This window comes from Castor canadensis, chromosome 8 (assembly GCF_047511655.1).
Source record: "Castor canadensis chromosome 8, mCasCan1.hap1v2, whole genome shotgun sequence".
In the NCBI taxonomy this organism is placed as follows: Eukaryota; Metazoa; Chordata; class Mammalia; order Rodentia; family Castoridae; genus Castor; species Castor canadensis.
This window is the reverse complement of record NC_133393.1, coordinates 37,339,609-37,357,433: the sequence shown is the minus strand read 5'-3', so window position 1 is coordinate 37,357,433 and position 17,825 is coordinate 37,339,609. Positions and strand designations below refer to the sequence as shown.

At 38.4% G+C, this 17,825-nt stretch overlaps 1 protein-coding gene across 2 annotated transcripts in view; it reads left to right on the top strand.

Annotated features, from left to right (window-relative positions):
• Rnf144b (ring finger protein 144B) overlaps window positions 1-17,825 on the top strand; it is a 166,976-nt gene that overhangs the window by 48,645 nt on the left and 100,506 nt on the right. The window contains exon 1 of one of the 2 annotated variants that reach the window (XM_074082811.1): window positions 10,928-11,158. The exons of the other annotated variant lie outside the window; for it this stretch is intronic. Coding sequence (XP_073938912.1) covers window positions 11,135-11,158 — 24 coding nt within the window. The 5' untranslated portion in view covers window positions 10,928-11,134. Of the gene's footprint in view, window positions 1-10,927; window positions 11,159-17,825 lie in introns of those variants that run through there. 2 annotated transcript variants of the gene reach the window in all.

Here is a 17,825-nt window from a genome sequence, read left to right as displayed (position 1 = left end):
AGACACAGCTTAGAGGTTGGGGGCACCAGCTGCAGAACCAGAGTACCTATGTTTCTATCCAGGGTTGGTGCTCACCTTGTTATCACCTTGGGCAAGTAGCCAAATGTCTAAATGTCTCCATTTCATCATCAGTAGAATGGGAAAAAAATCATTGGGCTGTTCTGTTTAATCAGATTTTCTCTTTATAAAAATAATATAAAAATGTAAAGCATTGACACAATTTCTAGCAAACAATACCTAATAAGTGTTAGCTACCGTGAGCATATTTAATTCTCATAAGAAGCTTTTATGGCCATCCCACTAAATAGATGGGGAAAATAAGTTTTAAAAGGTCAAGAAGTTTCCTAGGAAACCATGGCTAGCAGGTGATGGCACAGTGATGCTCAGAAGTAACTCCAGTACCAGACACCTGGGTTTCTTAGCTGAGTGTTGATGGGATGGCTCTCTCAGGTATCTGTTGTTCAAGTAAGTAAAGTGTGTAAGTGCCAGGTGAAGGTAAATGTAAAAAGACATGTAGGTGTTTGCTCAAGAGCGTAATCAAGTTCCTTTTCTTTTTAGTGGCTTCAGTCAAGAATATTTCACAAATGCTTGTAATTTTTTTTTTCTTTTTTTTGCCTTAGGCAACTCCTTTCTTTTCACAGATGTTTCTTGAGTATTATGTTCCTGCAGTGGTGAAAAAAAATAGACCTTCTCCTATGATTATTATAGCTCCGTGAGAGACATAATGAGATCTTTAGACTATTGGTTGTCTTTAGTCTCAGAGATTTGTCCAAATTGGGGAGGGACTTTCTTAAGTTAATAGGTTTTTCCCAAGATATTTTCTTTTTGGACAATTCACTGGGTTTATTGCTCATGGATATACATCAAATAATTCTTGGGAACAATAAGCTTGTTTTTCATTTGTTATGCCTGAGAATGTGCTAAACATTTTGTGGTGTTGCTTGCTTTAAAGGTTCAGTGGGTTGCAAGCAGGTATTGTACTGTTTGCCAACAGAGAATTTATTAGCAATGGAGCACACAATGACTATACACAGTGACTATAATGTACAAAGGGAAAACAATAGGTATGGGTTTTAAGTGGACTGTACTAAACATGGCAATGTGAATGCAGTCTGCCTTGAAGCAGTGTTAAATTATAAATGCGGTCAGCTATTATTTCTTGGATGGAAGAAGTGAAAAAAAATAAACCAACAAACCTTGAACCATTATTTCTGATTTGTCTGGTCTACTCAGTCCTACATGCCCAAGGGAAGAAAAACACATTGTATGAGGTTTGAAAAGTATACACTTCAATCTGACATTTTTTGTCATGTTTGTTTTGCAGATTTGCAGAAAAATCATGATAGGAGCTTAATAAAAAGAGTGAAATGTGGAATGATTTTTTTTAAATAAAATTTTTATTAGGCTATATTCATTATATTGGGGGGATTTGAAGTGACAATTCTGATCAGACTTATATTGTACATTATTTACATTTCCCCCATTGTCTCTCCCCCTCAGCCCTCTCCCTGCCCCACTCAAAGCAATTACAAGAGGTTTTTCGGCTCTGTTTCATATAGGTAGGTATATGAAGTCAATCAACCATATACTGTCACCTTAATCTCCTTCCTTCACCATCCCCCCTCCTAGTAGTAGCCCCCCTGCACACACTGTGCCTATTTTACAGTCCTGGTTTTCATTATTAATATTTAAGTTGACATTCAAAGGCTACCCCCCAGATTTCAACAGTGCTCAATACACATCCTTGTACTCTCTACCCATCACATCTCATGTTATGTGATATTACTCATGCTCTATCAGTCTCTTTTTCTTCCCCTCTTTCCCCAAGTTCCATAGAGTAGTTCCACTGTTACAAGCATGTTCTACTTCTGAGTTTGTATATGATCATGCTTTTTTGGTGTATATGTTTATCTTTGGACCTATCTTCCACATATTAGAGAAAACATATTGTTATTACCCTTGATTATGGCTGTTCTAACTGGGATGAAGTGAAATCTAAGTGTTGTTTTGATTTGCACCTCTTTTATCACTCAGGAAAGTTGAATACTTCTTCATGTATTTACTGGCCATTTGTACCTCTTCCTTTGAGAATTCCCTGTTTAATTCATGTGTCCATTTCTTCATTGGGGTGTTGATTCTTTGGGGGCTGAGTTTTTTGAGTTCCCTGTAAATTCTGGATATTTGTCCCTTATCAGATGAGTAGCTGGCAAAGATTCTCTCCCATTCTGCTGTCTTTTTGTGTCTGGTGACTGTGTTGTTTTTGTGTATATGTTCATCTTTGGATCTATCTTCTATGTGTGAGGGAAAACATGTGGCCTTTGTGGTTCTGAGCCTGACTTATTTCACTTAACAAGATGTCCTTTAATTGCATCCATTTACCTTCAAAACTACATGTCATCATTCCTTATGGCTGAATGATGCTCCATATTTTGCTGTGCAGAAGCTCTTTAGCTTGATGCAGTCCCATGGAATAATTTTAAATATTTGCTTAATTATTATTTAATCACTACCTGTGTTTTCATTTGTTCCTTGGGTTTTGTTTTAGACATGATTGTACAGTGTCCTCTTTTTTTTCTTATTCTTTTATTATTCATATTTGCATACAATGCTTGGGTCATTTCTCCCCCCTGCCCCCACCCCCTCCCTTACCACCCACTCCACCCTCTCCCTCTCCCCCCCACCCCCTCAATACCCAGCAGAAACTATTTTGCCCTTATCTCTAATTTTGATGAAGAGAGAGTATAAGCAATAATAGGAAGGAACAAGGGTTTTTGCTAGTTGGGATAAGGATAGCTATACAGGGAGTTGACTCACATTGATTTCCTGTGCATGTGTGTTACCTTCTAGGTTAATTCTTTTTGATCTAACCTTTTCTCTAGTTCCTGGTCCCCTTTTCCTATTGACCTCATTTGCTTTTAAGGTATCTGCTTTAGTTTCTCTGTGCTAAGGGCAACAAATGCTAGCTAATTCTTTAGGTGTCTTACCTATCCTCACCCCTCCCTTGCGTGCTCTCGCTTTTATCATGTGCTCAAAGTCCAATCCCCTTGTTGTGTTTGCCCTTGATCTAATGTCCACATATGAGGGAGAACATGTGATTTTTGGTCTTTTGGGGAGGCTACCTCACTCAGAATGATGTTCTCCAATTCCATCCATTTACCAGCAAATGGTAACATTTCATTCTTCTTCATGGCTGCATAAAATTCCATTGTGTATAGATACCACATTTTCTTAATCCATTCGTCAGTGCTGGGGCATCTTGGCTGTTTCCATAACTTGGCTATTGTGAATAGTGCCGCAATAAACATGGGTGTGCAGGTGCCTCTGGAGTAACCTGTGTCACAGTCTTTTGGGTATATCCCCAAGAGTGGTATTGTTGGATCAAATGGTAGATCAATGTCTAGCTTTTTAATTAGCCTCCAAATTTTTTTCCAGAGTGGTTGTACTAGTTTACATTCCCACCAACAGTGTAAGAGGGTTCCTTTTTCCCCACATCCTCGCTAACACCTGTTGTTGGTGGTGCTGATGATGGCTATTCTAACAGGGGTGAGGTGGAATCTTAGCGTGGTTTTAACTTGAATTTCCTTTATTGCTAGAGATGGTGAGCATTTTTTCATGTGTTTTTTGGCCATTTGAATTTCTTCCTTTGAGAAAGTTCTGTTTAGTTCACTTGCACATTTCTTTATTGGTTCATTAGTTTTGGGAGAATTTAGTTTTTTAAGTTCCCTATATATTCTGGTTATCAGTCCTTTGTCTGATGTATAGCTGGCAAATATTTTCTCCCACTCTGTGGGTGTTCTCTTCAGTTTAGAGACCATTTCTTTTGATGAACAGAAGCTTTTTAGTTTTATGAGGTCCCATTTATCTATGCTATCTCTTAGTTGCTGTGCTGCTGGGGTTTTGTTGAGAAAGTTCTTACCTATGCCTACTAACTCCAGAGTATTTTCTTCTCTTTCCTGTATCAACTTTAGAGTTCGTGGTCTGATATTAAGATCCTTGATCCATTTTGAGTTAATCTTGGTATAGGGTGATATACATGGATCTAGTTTCAGTTTTTTGCAGACTGCTAACCAGTTTTCCCAGCAGTTTTTGTTGAAGAGGCTGCTATTTCTCCATTGTATATTTTTAGCTCCTTTGTCAAAGACAAGTTGGTTATAGTTGTGTGGCTTCATATCTGGGTCCTCTATTTTGTTCCACTGGTCTTCATGTCTGTTTTTGTGCCAGTACCATGCTGTTTTTATTGTTATTGCTTTGTAATATAGTTTGAAGTCAGGTATTGTGATACCGTCTGCATTGTTCTTTTGACTGAGTATTGCCGTGGCTATTCATGGCTTCCTGTGCTTCCATATAAATTTCATGGTAGATTTTTCGATCTCTTTAATGAATGTCATTGTAATTTTGATAGGAATTGCATTAAAACATGTAGATTACTTTTGGGAGTATAGACATTTTTACTATGTTGATTCTACCAATCCATGAGCATGGGAGATCTCTCCACTTTCTATAGTCTTCCTCAATCTCTTTCTTCAGAAGTGTATAGTTTTCCTTGTAGAGGTCTTTCACATCTTTTGTTAGGTTTACACCTAGGTATTTGATTTTTTTTTTGAGGCTATTGTAAATGGAATTGTTTTCATACATTCTTTTTCCGTTTGCTCATTGTTAGTGTATAGAAATGCTAATGATTTTTCTATGTTGATTTTATATCCTGCTACCTTGCTATAGCTATTGATGATGTCTAGAAGCTTCTGAGTAGAGTTTTTTGGGTCTTTAAGGTATAGGATCATGTCATCTGCAAATAGGGATATTTTGACAGTTTCTTTACCTATTTATATTCCTTTTATTCCTTCTTCTTGCCTAATTGCTCTGGCTAGGAATTGCAGTACTATGTTGAATAGGAGTGGAGATAGTGGGCATCCTTGTCTGGTTCCTGATTTTAGAGGGAATGGTTTCAGTTTTTCTCCGTTAAGTATAATGCTGGCTGTAGGTTTGTCATATATAGCTTTTATAATGTTGAGGAACTTTCCTTCTATTCCTAGTTTTCTTAGAGCTTTTATCACGAAACGATGTTGGATCTTATCAAAGGCTTTTTCTGCATCTATTGAGATGATCAAGTGGTTTTTGTCTTTGCTTCTGTTAATGTGGTTTGTTACATTTATTGATTTTTGTATGTTGAACCACCCCTGCATCCCTGGGATGAAGCCTACTTGGTCGTGGTGAATAATCTTTTTGATGTGTTGTTGAATTCAGTTTGCCATTATTTTGTTGAGGATTTTTGCATCAATGCTCATTAAGGAGATTGGCCTATAGTTCTCCTTTTTGGATGTGTCTTTGCCTGGTTTGGGGATAAGTGTAATACTGGCTTCATAAAATGTGTTCAGCAGTTTTCCTTCCCTTTCTATTTCATGGAACAGTTTAAGGAGGGTTGGTATCAGTTCTTCTTTAAAGGTCTGATAGAATTCAGCAGAGAATCCATCAGGTCCTGGACTTTTCTCTTTGGGGAGACTCTTGATTGCTGCTTCAATTTCATTTTGTGTTATAGATCTATTCAGGTGATTAATTTCCTCTTGGTTCAGTTTTGGATGATCATATGTATCTAGAAATCTGTCCATTTCTTTAAGATTTTCAAGTTTGTTTGAATATAGTTTCTTGAAGTAGTCTCTGATGATATCCTGGACTTCCATGGTGTCTGTTGTTATCTTCCCTTTTGCATTCCTGATTCTACTAATTTGGGTTTTTTTCTCTCCTCATTTTAGTCAGGTTTGCCAGGGGTTTTTCGATCTTGTTTATTTTTTCAAAGAACCAACTTTTTGTTTTATTAATTCTTTGTATCATTTTCTTGTTTCTATTTCGTTGATTTCAGCTCTTTTTTTAATTTCTCTCCTTCTATTTGTTTTGGGATTTGGTTGTTCTTATTTTTCTAGGAGTTTGAGATGTATCATTAGGTCATTGACTTGGGATCTTTCAGTGTTTTTAATATATGCATTCATGGCTATAAACTTTCCTCTCAGGACTGCCTTTGCTGTGTCCCATAGGTTCCAGTAGGTTCTGTTTTCATTTTCATTGACTTCCAGGAACTTTTTAATTTCCTCTTTTATTTCATCGATGAGCCGTTGTTCATTAAGTAATGAGTTATTTAGTTTCCAGCTGTTTGCATGTTTTTTTTGTGTTTACTTTTGTTGTTGAGTTCTAGTTTTACTGCATTGTGATCAGATAGTATGCACGGTATAATTTCTGTTTTCTTATATTTGCTGAGACTTGCTTTGTGCCCTAGGATATGATCTATTTTGGAGAAGGTTCCATGGGCTGCTGAGAAGAATGTATATTGTGTAGAAGTTGGATGAAATGTTCTGTGGACATCAACTAGGTCCATTTGATCTATTGTAAATTTTAGATCTTGGATTTCTTTATTGATTTTTTGTTTGGATGACCTATCTATTGATGATAATGGGGTGTTAAAGTCTCCCACAACCACTGTGTTGGCGTTAATATATCCTTTTAGGTCTTTCAGGGTATGTTTGATGAAATTGGGTGTGTTGATATTGGGTGCATACAGGTTGATGATTATTATTTCCTTTTGGTCTATTTCCCCTTTTATTAGTATGGAATGTACTTCTTTATCTCGTTTGATCAATGTAGGTTTGAAGTCTACTTTGTCAGAGATAAGTATTGCTACTCCTGCCTGTTTTCAGGGCCATTGGCTTGGTAAATCTTCTTCCAGCCTTTCATCCTAAGCCTATGTTTATTTCTGTCGGTGAGATGGGTCTCCTGTAAGCAACAAATTGTTGGATCTTCCCTTTTAATCCATTTCATCAAGCAGTGCCTTTTGATGGGTGAATTAAGTCCATTAACATTAAGTATTAGTACTGATAGGTATGTGGTGATTCCTGTCATTTAGTTGTCTTAGTTTGAAGGTTTGATTTTGTGTACCTAAGTTGAGGTTACTCTCTACTGTCTTGCTTTTTATTTTCCTGTGGTTTGGTGCTGCCTGTCTTTTCATGGTTAAGTTGGGTTTCACTTTCTGTGTGCAGAATCCCTTGAAGAATCTTTTGTAGTGGTGGCTTTGTGGTCACATATTGTTTTAGTTTCTGCTTATAATGGAAGACTTTTATTGCTCCATCTATTTTGAATGATAGTTTTGCTGGGTAGAGTATCCTGTGGTTGAAGTTATTTTCATTCAGTGCCCGGAAGATCTCACCCCACGCTCTTCTTGCTTTTAATGTTTCTGTTGAGAAGTCTGCTGTGATTTTTGATGGGTTTACCTTTGTATGTTACTTGTTTTTTCTCTCTTACAGCCTTCAATATTCTTTCCCTAGTTTCTGAACTTGTTGTTTTAATGATGATATGTTGTGGGGTAGTTCTATTTTGATCTGGTCTGTTTGATGTCCTGGTGGCCTCTTGTATCTGTATGGGAATATCTTTCTCTAGATTTGGGAAATTTTCTGGTGTTATTTTGTTGAATATATTACACATTCCCTTTGCTTAATCCTCTTCTCCTTCTTCGATGCCCATGATTCTCAAGTTTGGTCTTTTGATGGAGTCACTGAGTTCTTGCATTTTCTTTTCACAGGTCTTGAGTTGTTTAATTAATAGTTCTTCAATTTTTCCTTTAATTACCATTTCATCTTCAAGTTCTGATATTCTGTCTTCTGTTTGTTTTATTCTGCTGGATTGGCCCTCTGTTTTGTTTTGCAGTTCTGTTTCGTTCTTTTTTCAGAGGTTTTCCATATCCTGGCAGTTTTCCTCTTTAATGTTGTCTATTTTTGTCCTGAGTTAATTTATCTGTTTATTAATCGTGTTCTCTTTTTCACTTTGGTGTTTATACAGTGCTTCTATGGTTTCCTTTATTTCTTCTTTTGCTTTTTCAAATTCTCTATTTTTGTTGTCTTGGAATTTCTTGAGTGTGTCCTGTACATTTTGGTTGACCCTATCCAGTATCATCTGTATAAAATTCTCATTGAGTACCTGTAGTATGTCTTCTTTTAAATTATTCTTGTGGGCTTCATTGGGTTCTTTGGCATAGTTTATCTTCTTTTTTATTGGAGTCTGGATCTGAGTATCTGTTTTCTTCATTTCCCTCTGGTTCCTGTACTAATTTTTTGCTGTGGGGAAACTGGTTTCCCTGTTTTTTCTGTCTTCCCATCAGTGCCCTTGGTTTTGTTACTGTCCCTGTACTGTGTGCAATTAAGTATTTTCTGTCTTATAATAATAGCACTAGTGATATTTAGAATGGAAGGGTGAGAGGGGATGGAAAGCAAAGAAGTTAAAGGAAAAGGGACAAATAATGAAGTAGGAAAAAAACAAAGAAACAAACAAAACAAGTTTCAAATATATAAACCTGGAGAGACAGTGTACTAATCAACTGTAAGCTGAAAAGGCATTAGTGAGACAGAGAGGATTGAAAGTAAAAAATAAAAAGAAGAAAGATAAGAATAAAAATAAAAGATAAGTAAATGAAAGAAAAAATATATATAGTAAAATAAAATAAAACAAAATGAAAAATAGAAAAAAAAAACCCTCCAAGTTCAAATGCAATGAAGTTTCAGTCTTAATAATTTTGGTTTCTGTCTCACCCTCTAATCCTGGAAGTGGTGCCTCAGATGTTGTTCTGTAGTTGTCCCATCAAAAGGGACGCATTAAGTAGAACAAAACTGCACACCAAAAAAAAAAAAGAAAAGAAAAAAACCTACAAAGTGTCCCAAGTTCAAATGCAGTACAGTTTCAGTAAGTTTTTCAGCATGCAGGTGTAGTTCTGTTGTTTTCTCATCAAAGGTAGGGAGAGAGAAAAAAAAGAGTCTGGAGACAGGTCTGTGAATGGCTCTCTGCAGCTGTGGCTTGCCTGTCCACTGCTGTCAGCCTGCTGTTGCTGGAGGCGTTATTTATGTAGATCTCAAGGGTGAGCTTAACACTCACCTGGCCCTGCAGGCTTTGTTTATTCAGAGTTCTCCTGTGCACGAGCCTCTGCCACAAGCTTTCCCCTTTCCAAGCACACTGGGGGAGGTGACACTGCACCCGCTTTCTCTGGCCTGCATGTTTATTTACAGTTCATGTGGGAAATGGGTCTTCCCCCCCTCTCCTGTGGAGTTTTCCTCCCACCACCTCTTTTACAAGCTTTCCAGTTCCTGGTTGCTGGGTGTGCACCCCGCTCCTGCTGGAGCCTCTCTGGCCAGGCCTGGCTTGTTTATTTACAGTTCCAGGAAGGATTCCCCTCCCCACCTTTTGGTGTTCAGGGTGCCCCACCCTCTTTCCCATGTGTCTTTATTGTTCTTATTGCTTATTACTCAGTTTTTCTTTTTTCCCCGGGTGGGGGTCAGTCTGTCCAGGGGGCTATGCTGTTTTGGCCCAGGGTTGTCTGTGGGAGTACTGCATACCGCTTAGCTCACCTTGTCTGCATCTTCCCATGCCATCTGGGCGTGGGCATCTGGCGGCCCGGGGGCCCTCCTGGTTTCTCCATTTAACGTGAAGTGGAGATGCTCTGCGCCGGCTGGAGGTGTAGAGGGGTCGAAGTTTTGCCTCTTCTCAGTGGTTTTGCCTGCAAAGTGTGTCTCCAGTGTCTCTCCAAGATTTCACTATAGGAGGCTCACTTTCTGCTTCCTCCCTCTAGCCACCATCTTGGAATCTCCGTACAGTGTCCTCTTATCTGCTTCCTCACTCCTATAATGCCATCAGACATTTAAGTAGCTCACTTGCCCTTGACCTTATGAGAGAATGCATAAATCTTTGGAAACCCTCATATCTCTATTCCCACTTCAGTAAAGCATGAGATTTGCTTGCAGAATTTTACCTGCTTCCCAGTTCATGTCTTTGGGCTTAGAGCTGTTCATAGTTCACAGGAACCAGTGGTTCATGTTCTGGGATCAGAGTTGTGCCATCAGAATGCTCATGCTGCTGCCGCTGCTGCAGGTTCTTTGCCAGCCTGTCTGGATCTTCCTACTATTGTCTGAATGTTTGTGTGCTCCAACATTCATATTGTTGAAATCATAATTCCCAAGGTGATACTGGAAAGTAGGTCTTGGGGAGGTGATTTGGTCATGGGGCAGAGCCCTCATGAATGGGATTAGTGCCCTTAAAAAGTCTGAGAGAGACCCATCACCCCTTCTGCTGTGTGAGGTTAGAGTGAGAAGATGGTCTTCTATAAACTGGGAGGCCCTCACCAGACATTGAATCTGCCTTGATCTTGGACTTTCAGCTTCCAGAACTGTTAGAAACAAATTTCTGCTGTTTATAAGTTACTTAGCCTATGGTAATGTGTTATAGCAGCCTAAATGGACAAAGACATTCCTTTTCTCATCCTTTTTGGAATTTGTCTTTGTGCATCTAGTCCTGATTTCTTTTAGACCTATTCTGTTTTGCTATTGGCCTAGAGTTTCCAGTATTGCCAAGACTTCTGTGTGTCCATTGGCCTGGCAGATGTTATTGGACCTTTGGACTACTGGAAGCTGTGTGAATTTCCTTGAGGCTGATCTGTAATATAGCTCTTCTTAGATAGATGTGCTATTTGGGATTGGCAATGCATATGTCCCTAAGCAGATGCAGATGGGAAAAAGGTGACATTATAGTCACTCACCTTTGTTTTCCCTAAAGACACAGGCAGTCTCTCCAGGTCATTGGCCAAATGTCCTTGGAATTAAGGCATTGGGTTTGTAATCTCTTTCTCCCTCCTGTACCACTACTCAGGCTGTATTTTCCTACATGAATGAAGACATAGATTTTCTTCTAAAGGCAGCATCATGTCTTGTCATTCCTCAAAGTGGGTGGACCTCAGCCCTTTGTCCTGACTTGTTAAGATTCGTGCTGATAAACAGTATGTCTGAATAAAACTCCTGTCCCCTTCCCAGACCTCAGGAAGCCCCGTGCTTTCTCTGAGTCAAAGATCTCCACACCTCCCCTTCCTGCAAGACTCCTTCTGCAGCTAGCCTCAGTCATTTCCCAGCCTTCTCTCGCCTGAACACGTACCCCACAACTGGCTCTTTCTTCAGTTCCCCAGCCTGCCAAATCCACTTGGAAAGTTTCTTTGGCTGCCTTATTTGTTTTTTTTGCAGTGTTCTACAATGACTTGATTCTTTCTGTCACTGGGTAAAGCAGTGTCGTGTGTTCACGACAATAAGGATTATGTCTGATTCTTCAATTAAGTGAAATAATGAACATACAGCCTGAAGCCCAGGTACGGATACAATAAGCATTAACTTGCTTGATCCTTTCTGTGTTTCTTCTATGATTCTTTTCCTGGCTGCAAGTAATGTGTGCCAACTAGCATTTAGAATAGTTCCTATTTGTAACACTGTGATGAACATTACATTAGTTAATACATTAAGTGTATATTAGACTGTGTGCTTAGTACATAGTGCTAAGTCAGGGACAGCTGCTTCCAGTGTTTAAGTCTGGGAGAAATATCCTGTTGTATTAGTAAATACAGGGCTGCAGAGGTACCGGTTGTATGAAGCATTGGGCTTTCCTTGCTATACAGCACTAAGTAAGGTGAGCTCTTTCTTTCTTAGTCAAATTGAGCTTGGAGGCTCCAAAACTGAATAAAAACACCCTCGGCACCCTTGATAAGGATCAGAGTTTCTGACTCAGCTAATGAAGATAGATGTAGTTCTTAAATGCCACCATGAAGATCACTCAGGACACTAGTTAGAAATACAGATTCTAGGGCCTTGTCCCAGACCTAAATCAGACTCTTTAGGGAAGAACCTTGGAACCTGATGTCTAATAACTCAAACAGATAATGTCACCTGGAGACACTAAACATCAAAATACCTAAGAAATGTCAAGAAACATTTATATTGAGCCTTGACTGCTGATGTTCTGATTTGATTGGTTTGGGGCTTTGATTTGTGTATATGAGGACTTCCCCCTCCCCAAAATCTCAGATATTTCTAACGTAAGCCAGAATTGAAACCACTAAAATAGAGAATCAGACTTAAGTCAGTATTTTTTTAAGAATCAGTTGGGGTGTGTATTAAATGCTGATTTATAAGCCCCTGTCACAGCCTGTTAAATATGGACTTTCTGGTTATAGGGTTGGGGAGAGGGTGGAAACAGGGGGAGCAAGGTCTTGGAATTTGGATTCAAAACAGACTTTCCATATAATTCTTCTGAATGCTGGACTTTGAGAACTACCCATCAAACAGTTTGCCCTTAGTAGGCATGTATGAAAGTTGCTGAATGAAGGACACCAGTTAATTATTTCCTTTTCTTCTAAGTCCATTTGTTAAAAATACACTTATTACTATACTGTAGGGAATTTTATTACTTGCTCTCCTTTAAATTCATATAGGGATTCTAGATGTCACATTTTTAATATGCTTTGATTTGTCCTGGCATAAATTTATGGGAGTTCTTTCTGGGTTTTTGCATGGCCACATGACTGTAACAGGTTAGATGATGAAATCAAGTAAATATGCTGTGGAACACAGTTGACTAGTTGAGCAGGTTTTAGTTCAGGGGAGAGTGACTGTGTTCTCAAGGCTGTTAAATAAAGGCTTGGAAACCACCAACTGCCAGTAGTGGGCTATTTTCTGTTGTGGAGACAGATGCATGAGACAGCCAAAGCTGGATGCATTGAACAGTTATGTGGTCAACCTTTCCTGTGATCAAACTCAAATTTGGCTTATCTGTAAACGCAGACATTTGGGTTTCTCACGAAGCTTGTCTAATCCTTGCTATTTAAAGTGTGGTCCAGGGACCAGCAGCATTGGCATCACCTGGGAGCTTGTTAGAAGTGCACACTCTCAGGCCACACCCCACCAAGCCCAGCATGTTGGCAATGTGGCATCCTGTTTTTGTGAATTGTACCCAATGATTTCTATTAGTATGAGTCAGCGTCTGTGAGTTTAACTTCAAGACACTGATAAAGTAATTGCTGAGCCTGTGAGGCTGAGCCAACCCTGGACAGAGGTAAATTCATCAAGAAAATGTCACTGAACTGGTGGCCTATTGACCTTCTTCTGATGACCTTCTTCTTCTTGAGGGGTCATCTTTAATTTTAGCACTGAGAACCCACTCCAGATTGCTGCAGATAACTGCTTGAGCTTATTTCCACCCTGGTATGTGCACTACGATGAACCCTCCTTTCCAGCTGTGACCATGCTTCCTCATACTGCTTTGCTGCTAACGTGGACTTCAGAAGCTTCTGGGAGTCTTTGCAGATGGTGAAGAAAGTATCCTTCTTGAGTGGGGCTTTAGAGAACCTCTGTCTATAAATTATTATTAGCATTTCTTCATTTTAAAGGTTACTTATTTAGAGCAGTTTCAGGTTCACAGCAAAATTGAGAGGAAAGTACAGAGATGTCTTATGTGTCGTCTATCATTTCAGATGTTTAGCCTCCCCCATTATCAACATCACCCATTTGAGTGGTATGTTTAACTTTTTTAGTTAACTAAAGCCAATACTTTGTTCAGACTTCCTTAGCTTTTACCCAATATCCTTTTCCTGTTCCAGGATTCCATCCAGGATGCCACATTGCATTTAGTCATCATCTCTTCTTAGGCTGCTAGGCTAAGTTTATGAAACTTTCCTTGTTTTCCATGACCTTGGCAGTTCTGAAGAGTATTTTTAGACTGCCCCTGAGTTAGGCTTTGAGATTTGTCTGGTGTTTTTCTCATGATTAGACTGGTGTTTTGAGTTCTTAGATGGATGACCACAGGAGAATAATGCCATTCTCATCATACCATATGAGGGGATGGACTAACAACATGACATCACTGTTGATACAAACTGTGATCACCTGGCTGAGGTTGTGTTTGTTGGTTTTTTCCACTTGTAAAACTATTCTTTCCTTATCTTTTCCCTACAGTACTTGTTAGAAGGAAGTTACTGTTTGTCATGCACATTTAGGAAGTAAATGGAAAATGAGACCTGTTGAAACTATTCCAGAAATGGGGTGGGGTGAAGCATAAAGGAGAATGATGAAGGGGGTGAATTCAAGTATGATATATTTGCTATATTGTAAGAACTTTTGTAAATGCCACAATGTACTCCCAGTACAACAATTAAAAAAAGAAGTAGATGTTATGCTCCACTTCTTTGAGGGTAAAATATTTATGTGAATAAACTTCTTGGAATTTTTCTGCATGGGACATGGTCCTCTATCTACCACTTATTTAGGCACTCACTTATTTTCATTAGTATGGATGTATGACTATTTATTTTATGCTTTGTGCTATAATTTTATATTACTTTATTTTGTAGCCCAAATTATAGTGTTTCCCCCTCCCCTTTTTGGTGTCTGTTGGAAACATAGGACTTTTGCCTTTGAATGGGTCCAGGCTAACCTCAGTCACAGGAGATAAGCACTAGCAGGTATGATCTCAGTGGGACTTACCACCAGCCCTAAAAGTGGTGCTGTTTGATATAGTTACTCCTTAATTTTCTGAGGCTGCCATAACAAACTATCATAGATTTTTCTATTTTTCTGGCAGCTACAAGTCTAATATCAAAGTGTCAGCAGGATTGATCTTTTCTTTTTGCTTATAGATGGTTATGTTTCCCTGTGTTCTCTGTGTGTGTCTGTATTAATCTCCTTTTGTAAGGACATTGTCATATTTTATTAAGGCCCACTCCCAATGACCTCACTTTAACCTAATTACCTCTTTTCAAATACAGTCAAGGGGGTTAGGACACACAGAGTTTGAAGGAACACCATTTAGCTCATGAAATTCCTTGGATTGATACTCATTTTGCCAAATATTAACGAAAGGACAATCATTGCTTGTATTCTTTACTTTACCTTATTAGTACTACCATCATTGCTATGAGGCACTAGTGTACCTCCTGTAGGGCACAGGCAGTTGGGGGTAGCAATTTGGAAATCAGCTGCTTTGCAATGGGAATGCTATGATTGAGGACCCACAGGTGTGGCCACCATGAGGCTATATTTGGGGGTCCAAATGGGTATGGAAGAACTGAGAGGAGCTTCAGAGCAAGCTCTATAAGTGAGGTAGTGGAACATTAAGTAGTGAGTTTGTAGTATACATACTTTCTGTGCAAGATAGCTCTGCCTTTATTGAAAGATATTTCATTTTAACTGCTTGATCACACACAATCTGTAAGAATAACCTTGGGGTCAAATATATATTAGAAAATTGGGTGATTTATGTTGCAGAGTGACTATTTCTTCATATACCTGTCACCCAGAATTGTGCAAAAGAATCTCTCTATTCTTAACTTAGGACTATGTTACGAAAGACCTCCTGGCTTGATGTGTACCTTGCCCAGAATGGGTGTGAGTATTGTGCAATGAACATGTATTCCTTGATCCTAAGCCCAATCTTTGAAGCTGAGTTCATTGTGACCTTATAGACAACAGATCCTACTGGTGAGTGTGGTTCTGTGCTACCACCGTATTCAACATGGCAGAGGTAATGGTGTTGTTTTAGTACTTTATATTTCATGTCATACAAGTGTCTCTCCCAGTAATGATTTGGGAAAATGGGTGTAGAACTAGAGCAGTGATTACCAGAGGTTGGGGGGGAGTAGGGGAGGCTGCATAAAGGAAAATTGAATAATGGGTACAAAAACACAGTTAGATGGAAGGAATAAGTTCTGTTGTTCCATAGCAGAGAGGATGACAATAGTTCATAATAATCTACAATATATTTTATGAAAACATAGAAAAGAGGAGATTGAGTCTTCAAATATAAAAAGGGAAATACATGTGCTGAAGTGTCACATTAAGCACTACTAATATGTACAATTAATATGTGTTACTCAGAATTATGTTTTTTAAAACATGAGGTTGTTTCAAGAAAAACAAAAAATTTGAATGGAGAGAGTCTGAGCTGTGTTGCTGATTTCTTTATGGCTACTTAACCTTGCTACATCCCACTTTCAAGTCTCCTTTAGCAACAGAACCTTAGACCAGTTAAAGGCCATACTTCTTTGCCTTCTTTGTAGCCAAATCCAGCCATAATATGTAGGTAAAAGTGTAGGAAATTGCAGTAAAGCTATTGAAGTGAGTCCTTCTAGAAGGGGTATATATTCTTTTGCTTCTTTCTCTTTTCCTTTTCTTTTATTCTTGGATGTGATAGCTGGAGTTTCAGCAGGCATCTTTGACCATGAAGTGATCTTGAAAATTGAAGCCTGATGAAAAAAGATTTACCAAACTAATAGCCCCCCAAAATAGGCAGGAGTAGCAATACTTATATCAGATGAAGTAGACTTCAAACTTATATTAGCCAAATGAGACAAAGAAGGATACTTCATGCTAATAAAAGGGGCAACACATCAAAAGTAAATAACAATTACCAATATATATGCATCTGATTTCATTAAACATACACTAAAGGATTTAAAAGCACATAAGACTCCAACACAGTGGTAGTGGGAGACTTTAATACCCCTCTATCACCAGTAGATAGGTCATGAGAACAAAAAAAAAATCAATAAAATCCTAGAACTAAATCCCAGAACTAAATGACACCATAAATCAATGGACCTAACTAATGTCTACAGAATATTTCATCTGATAACAGCACAATATACATTTTCCTCAGCAGCCCATGGAACTTTCTCCAAAATAGATATATCTTAGGGCACAAAGCAAGCCTCAGAAAATATAAGAAAATAGAAATAACCTCCTGCAGTTTATGTGATCACAATGCAATAAAACTAGAACTCAACAGCAAAAAATATGCAAATAATTGGAGGCTGAATAACACATTGCTCAATGATCAGTGGGTCACAGAAGAAATGGAAAAGTTTCCTGGAAGTTAAGGAAAATGAAAACACCACCTACCAGAACCTATGGAACACAACAAAGGCAGTCCTAAGAGGAAAGTTTATAGCCATGAGTGGATATGTTAAAAGGACAGAAAGATCTCAAATAAATGACCCAATGCTACATCTTAAGCTCCTACAAAAATAAGAACAAGCAAAACCCAAAACAAGCAGAAGGAGAGAAATAATAAAAATAAGGGCTAAAATTAATGAAATAGAGACAAAAAACAAACAAACAAAAAACCATAAAAAGAATCAATGAAACAAAAAGCTGGTTCTTTGAAAAAAATAAACAAGACTGACAAGTCCCTGGCAAATCTGACTAAAATGAGTAAAATCAGAGACAAAAAAGTGAAGATCAAACACCAAAGAAATCCAGGGAATCATCAGAGACTACTTTGACAAACTATATTCCAATAAACTGGAAAATCTTGAAGAAATGGGCAAATTTCCAGATACTTATGAGTGTCCAAAACTGAGTCAAGAGGATATCTACCACCTAAACAGATCTATAACACGTAATGAAATTGAAGCAGCAAGAGTCTCCCAAAAAAGAGAAGTCCACGAACTGATGGATTCACTGCTGAATTCTACGAGACCTTTAAAGAAGATCTAATACCAACACTCCTTAAACTTTTCCATGAAATTAAAAGGGAAGAAACACTGCCTAACTCAGTCTATGAAGCCAGTTTTACACTCATCCCAAAACTGGGCAAGGACACATCCAAAAAGGAGAACTACAGGCCAATCTCCTTAATGAACATTGATGCAAAAATCCTCAATAAAATAATGGCAAACCAAATCCAACAACAATATCAGAAAGATCATTCACCATGACCAAGTTGATTTCATCCCAGGGACGCAGGAATGGTTCAACGTATGAAAGTCAATAAATGTAATACAGCACATTAATAGAAGCAAAGACCAAAACCACTTGATCATCTCAATAGATGCAGAAAAAGCCTTTGATATGATTCAACACTATTTCATGATAAAAGCTCTAAGAAAACTAGGAATAGAAGGAATGTACCTCAACATTATAAAGGCTATATATGACAAACCTATAGCCAACATCATACTTAATGGGGGAAAAACTGAAACCATTTCCTCT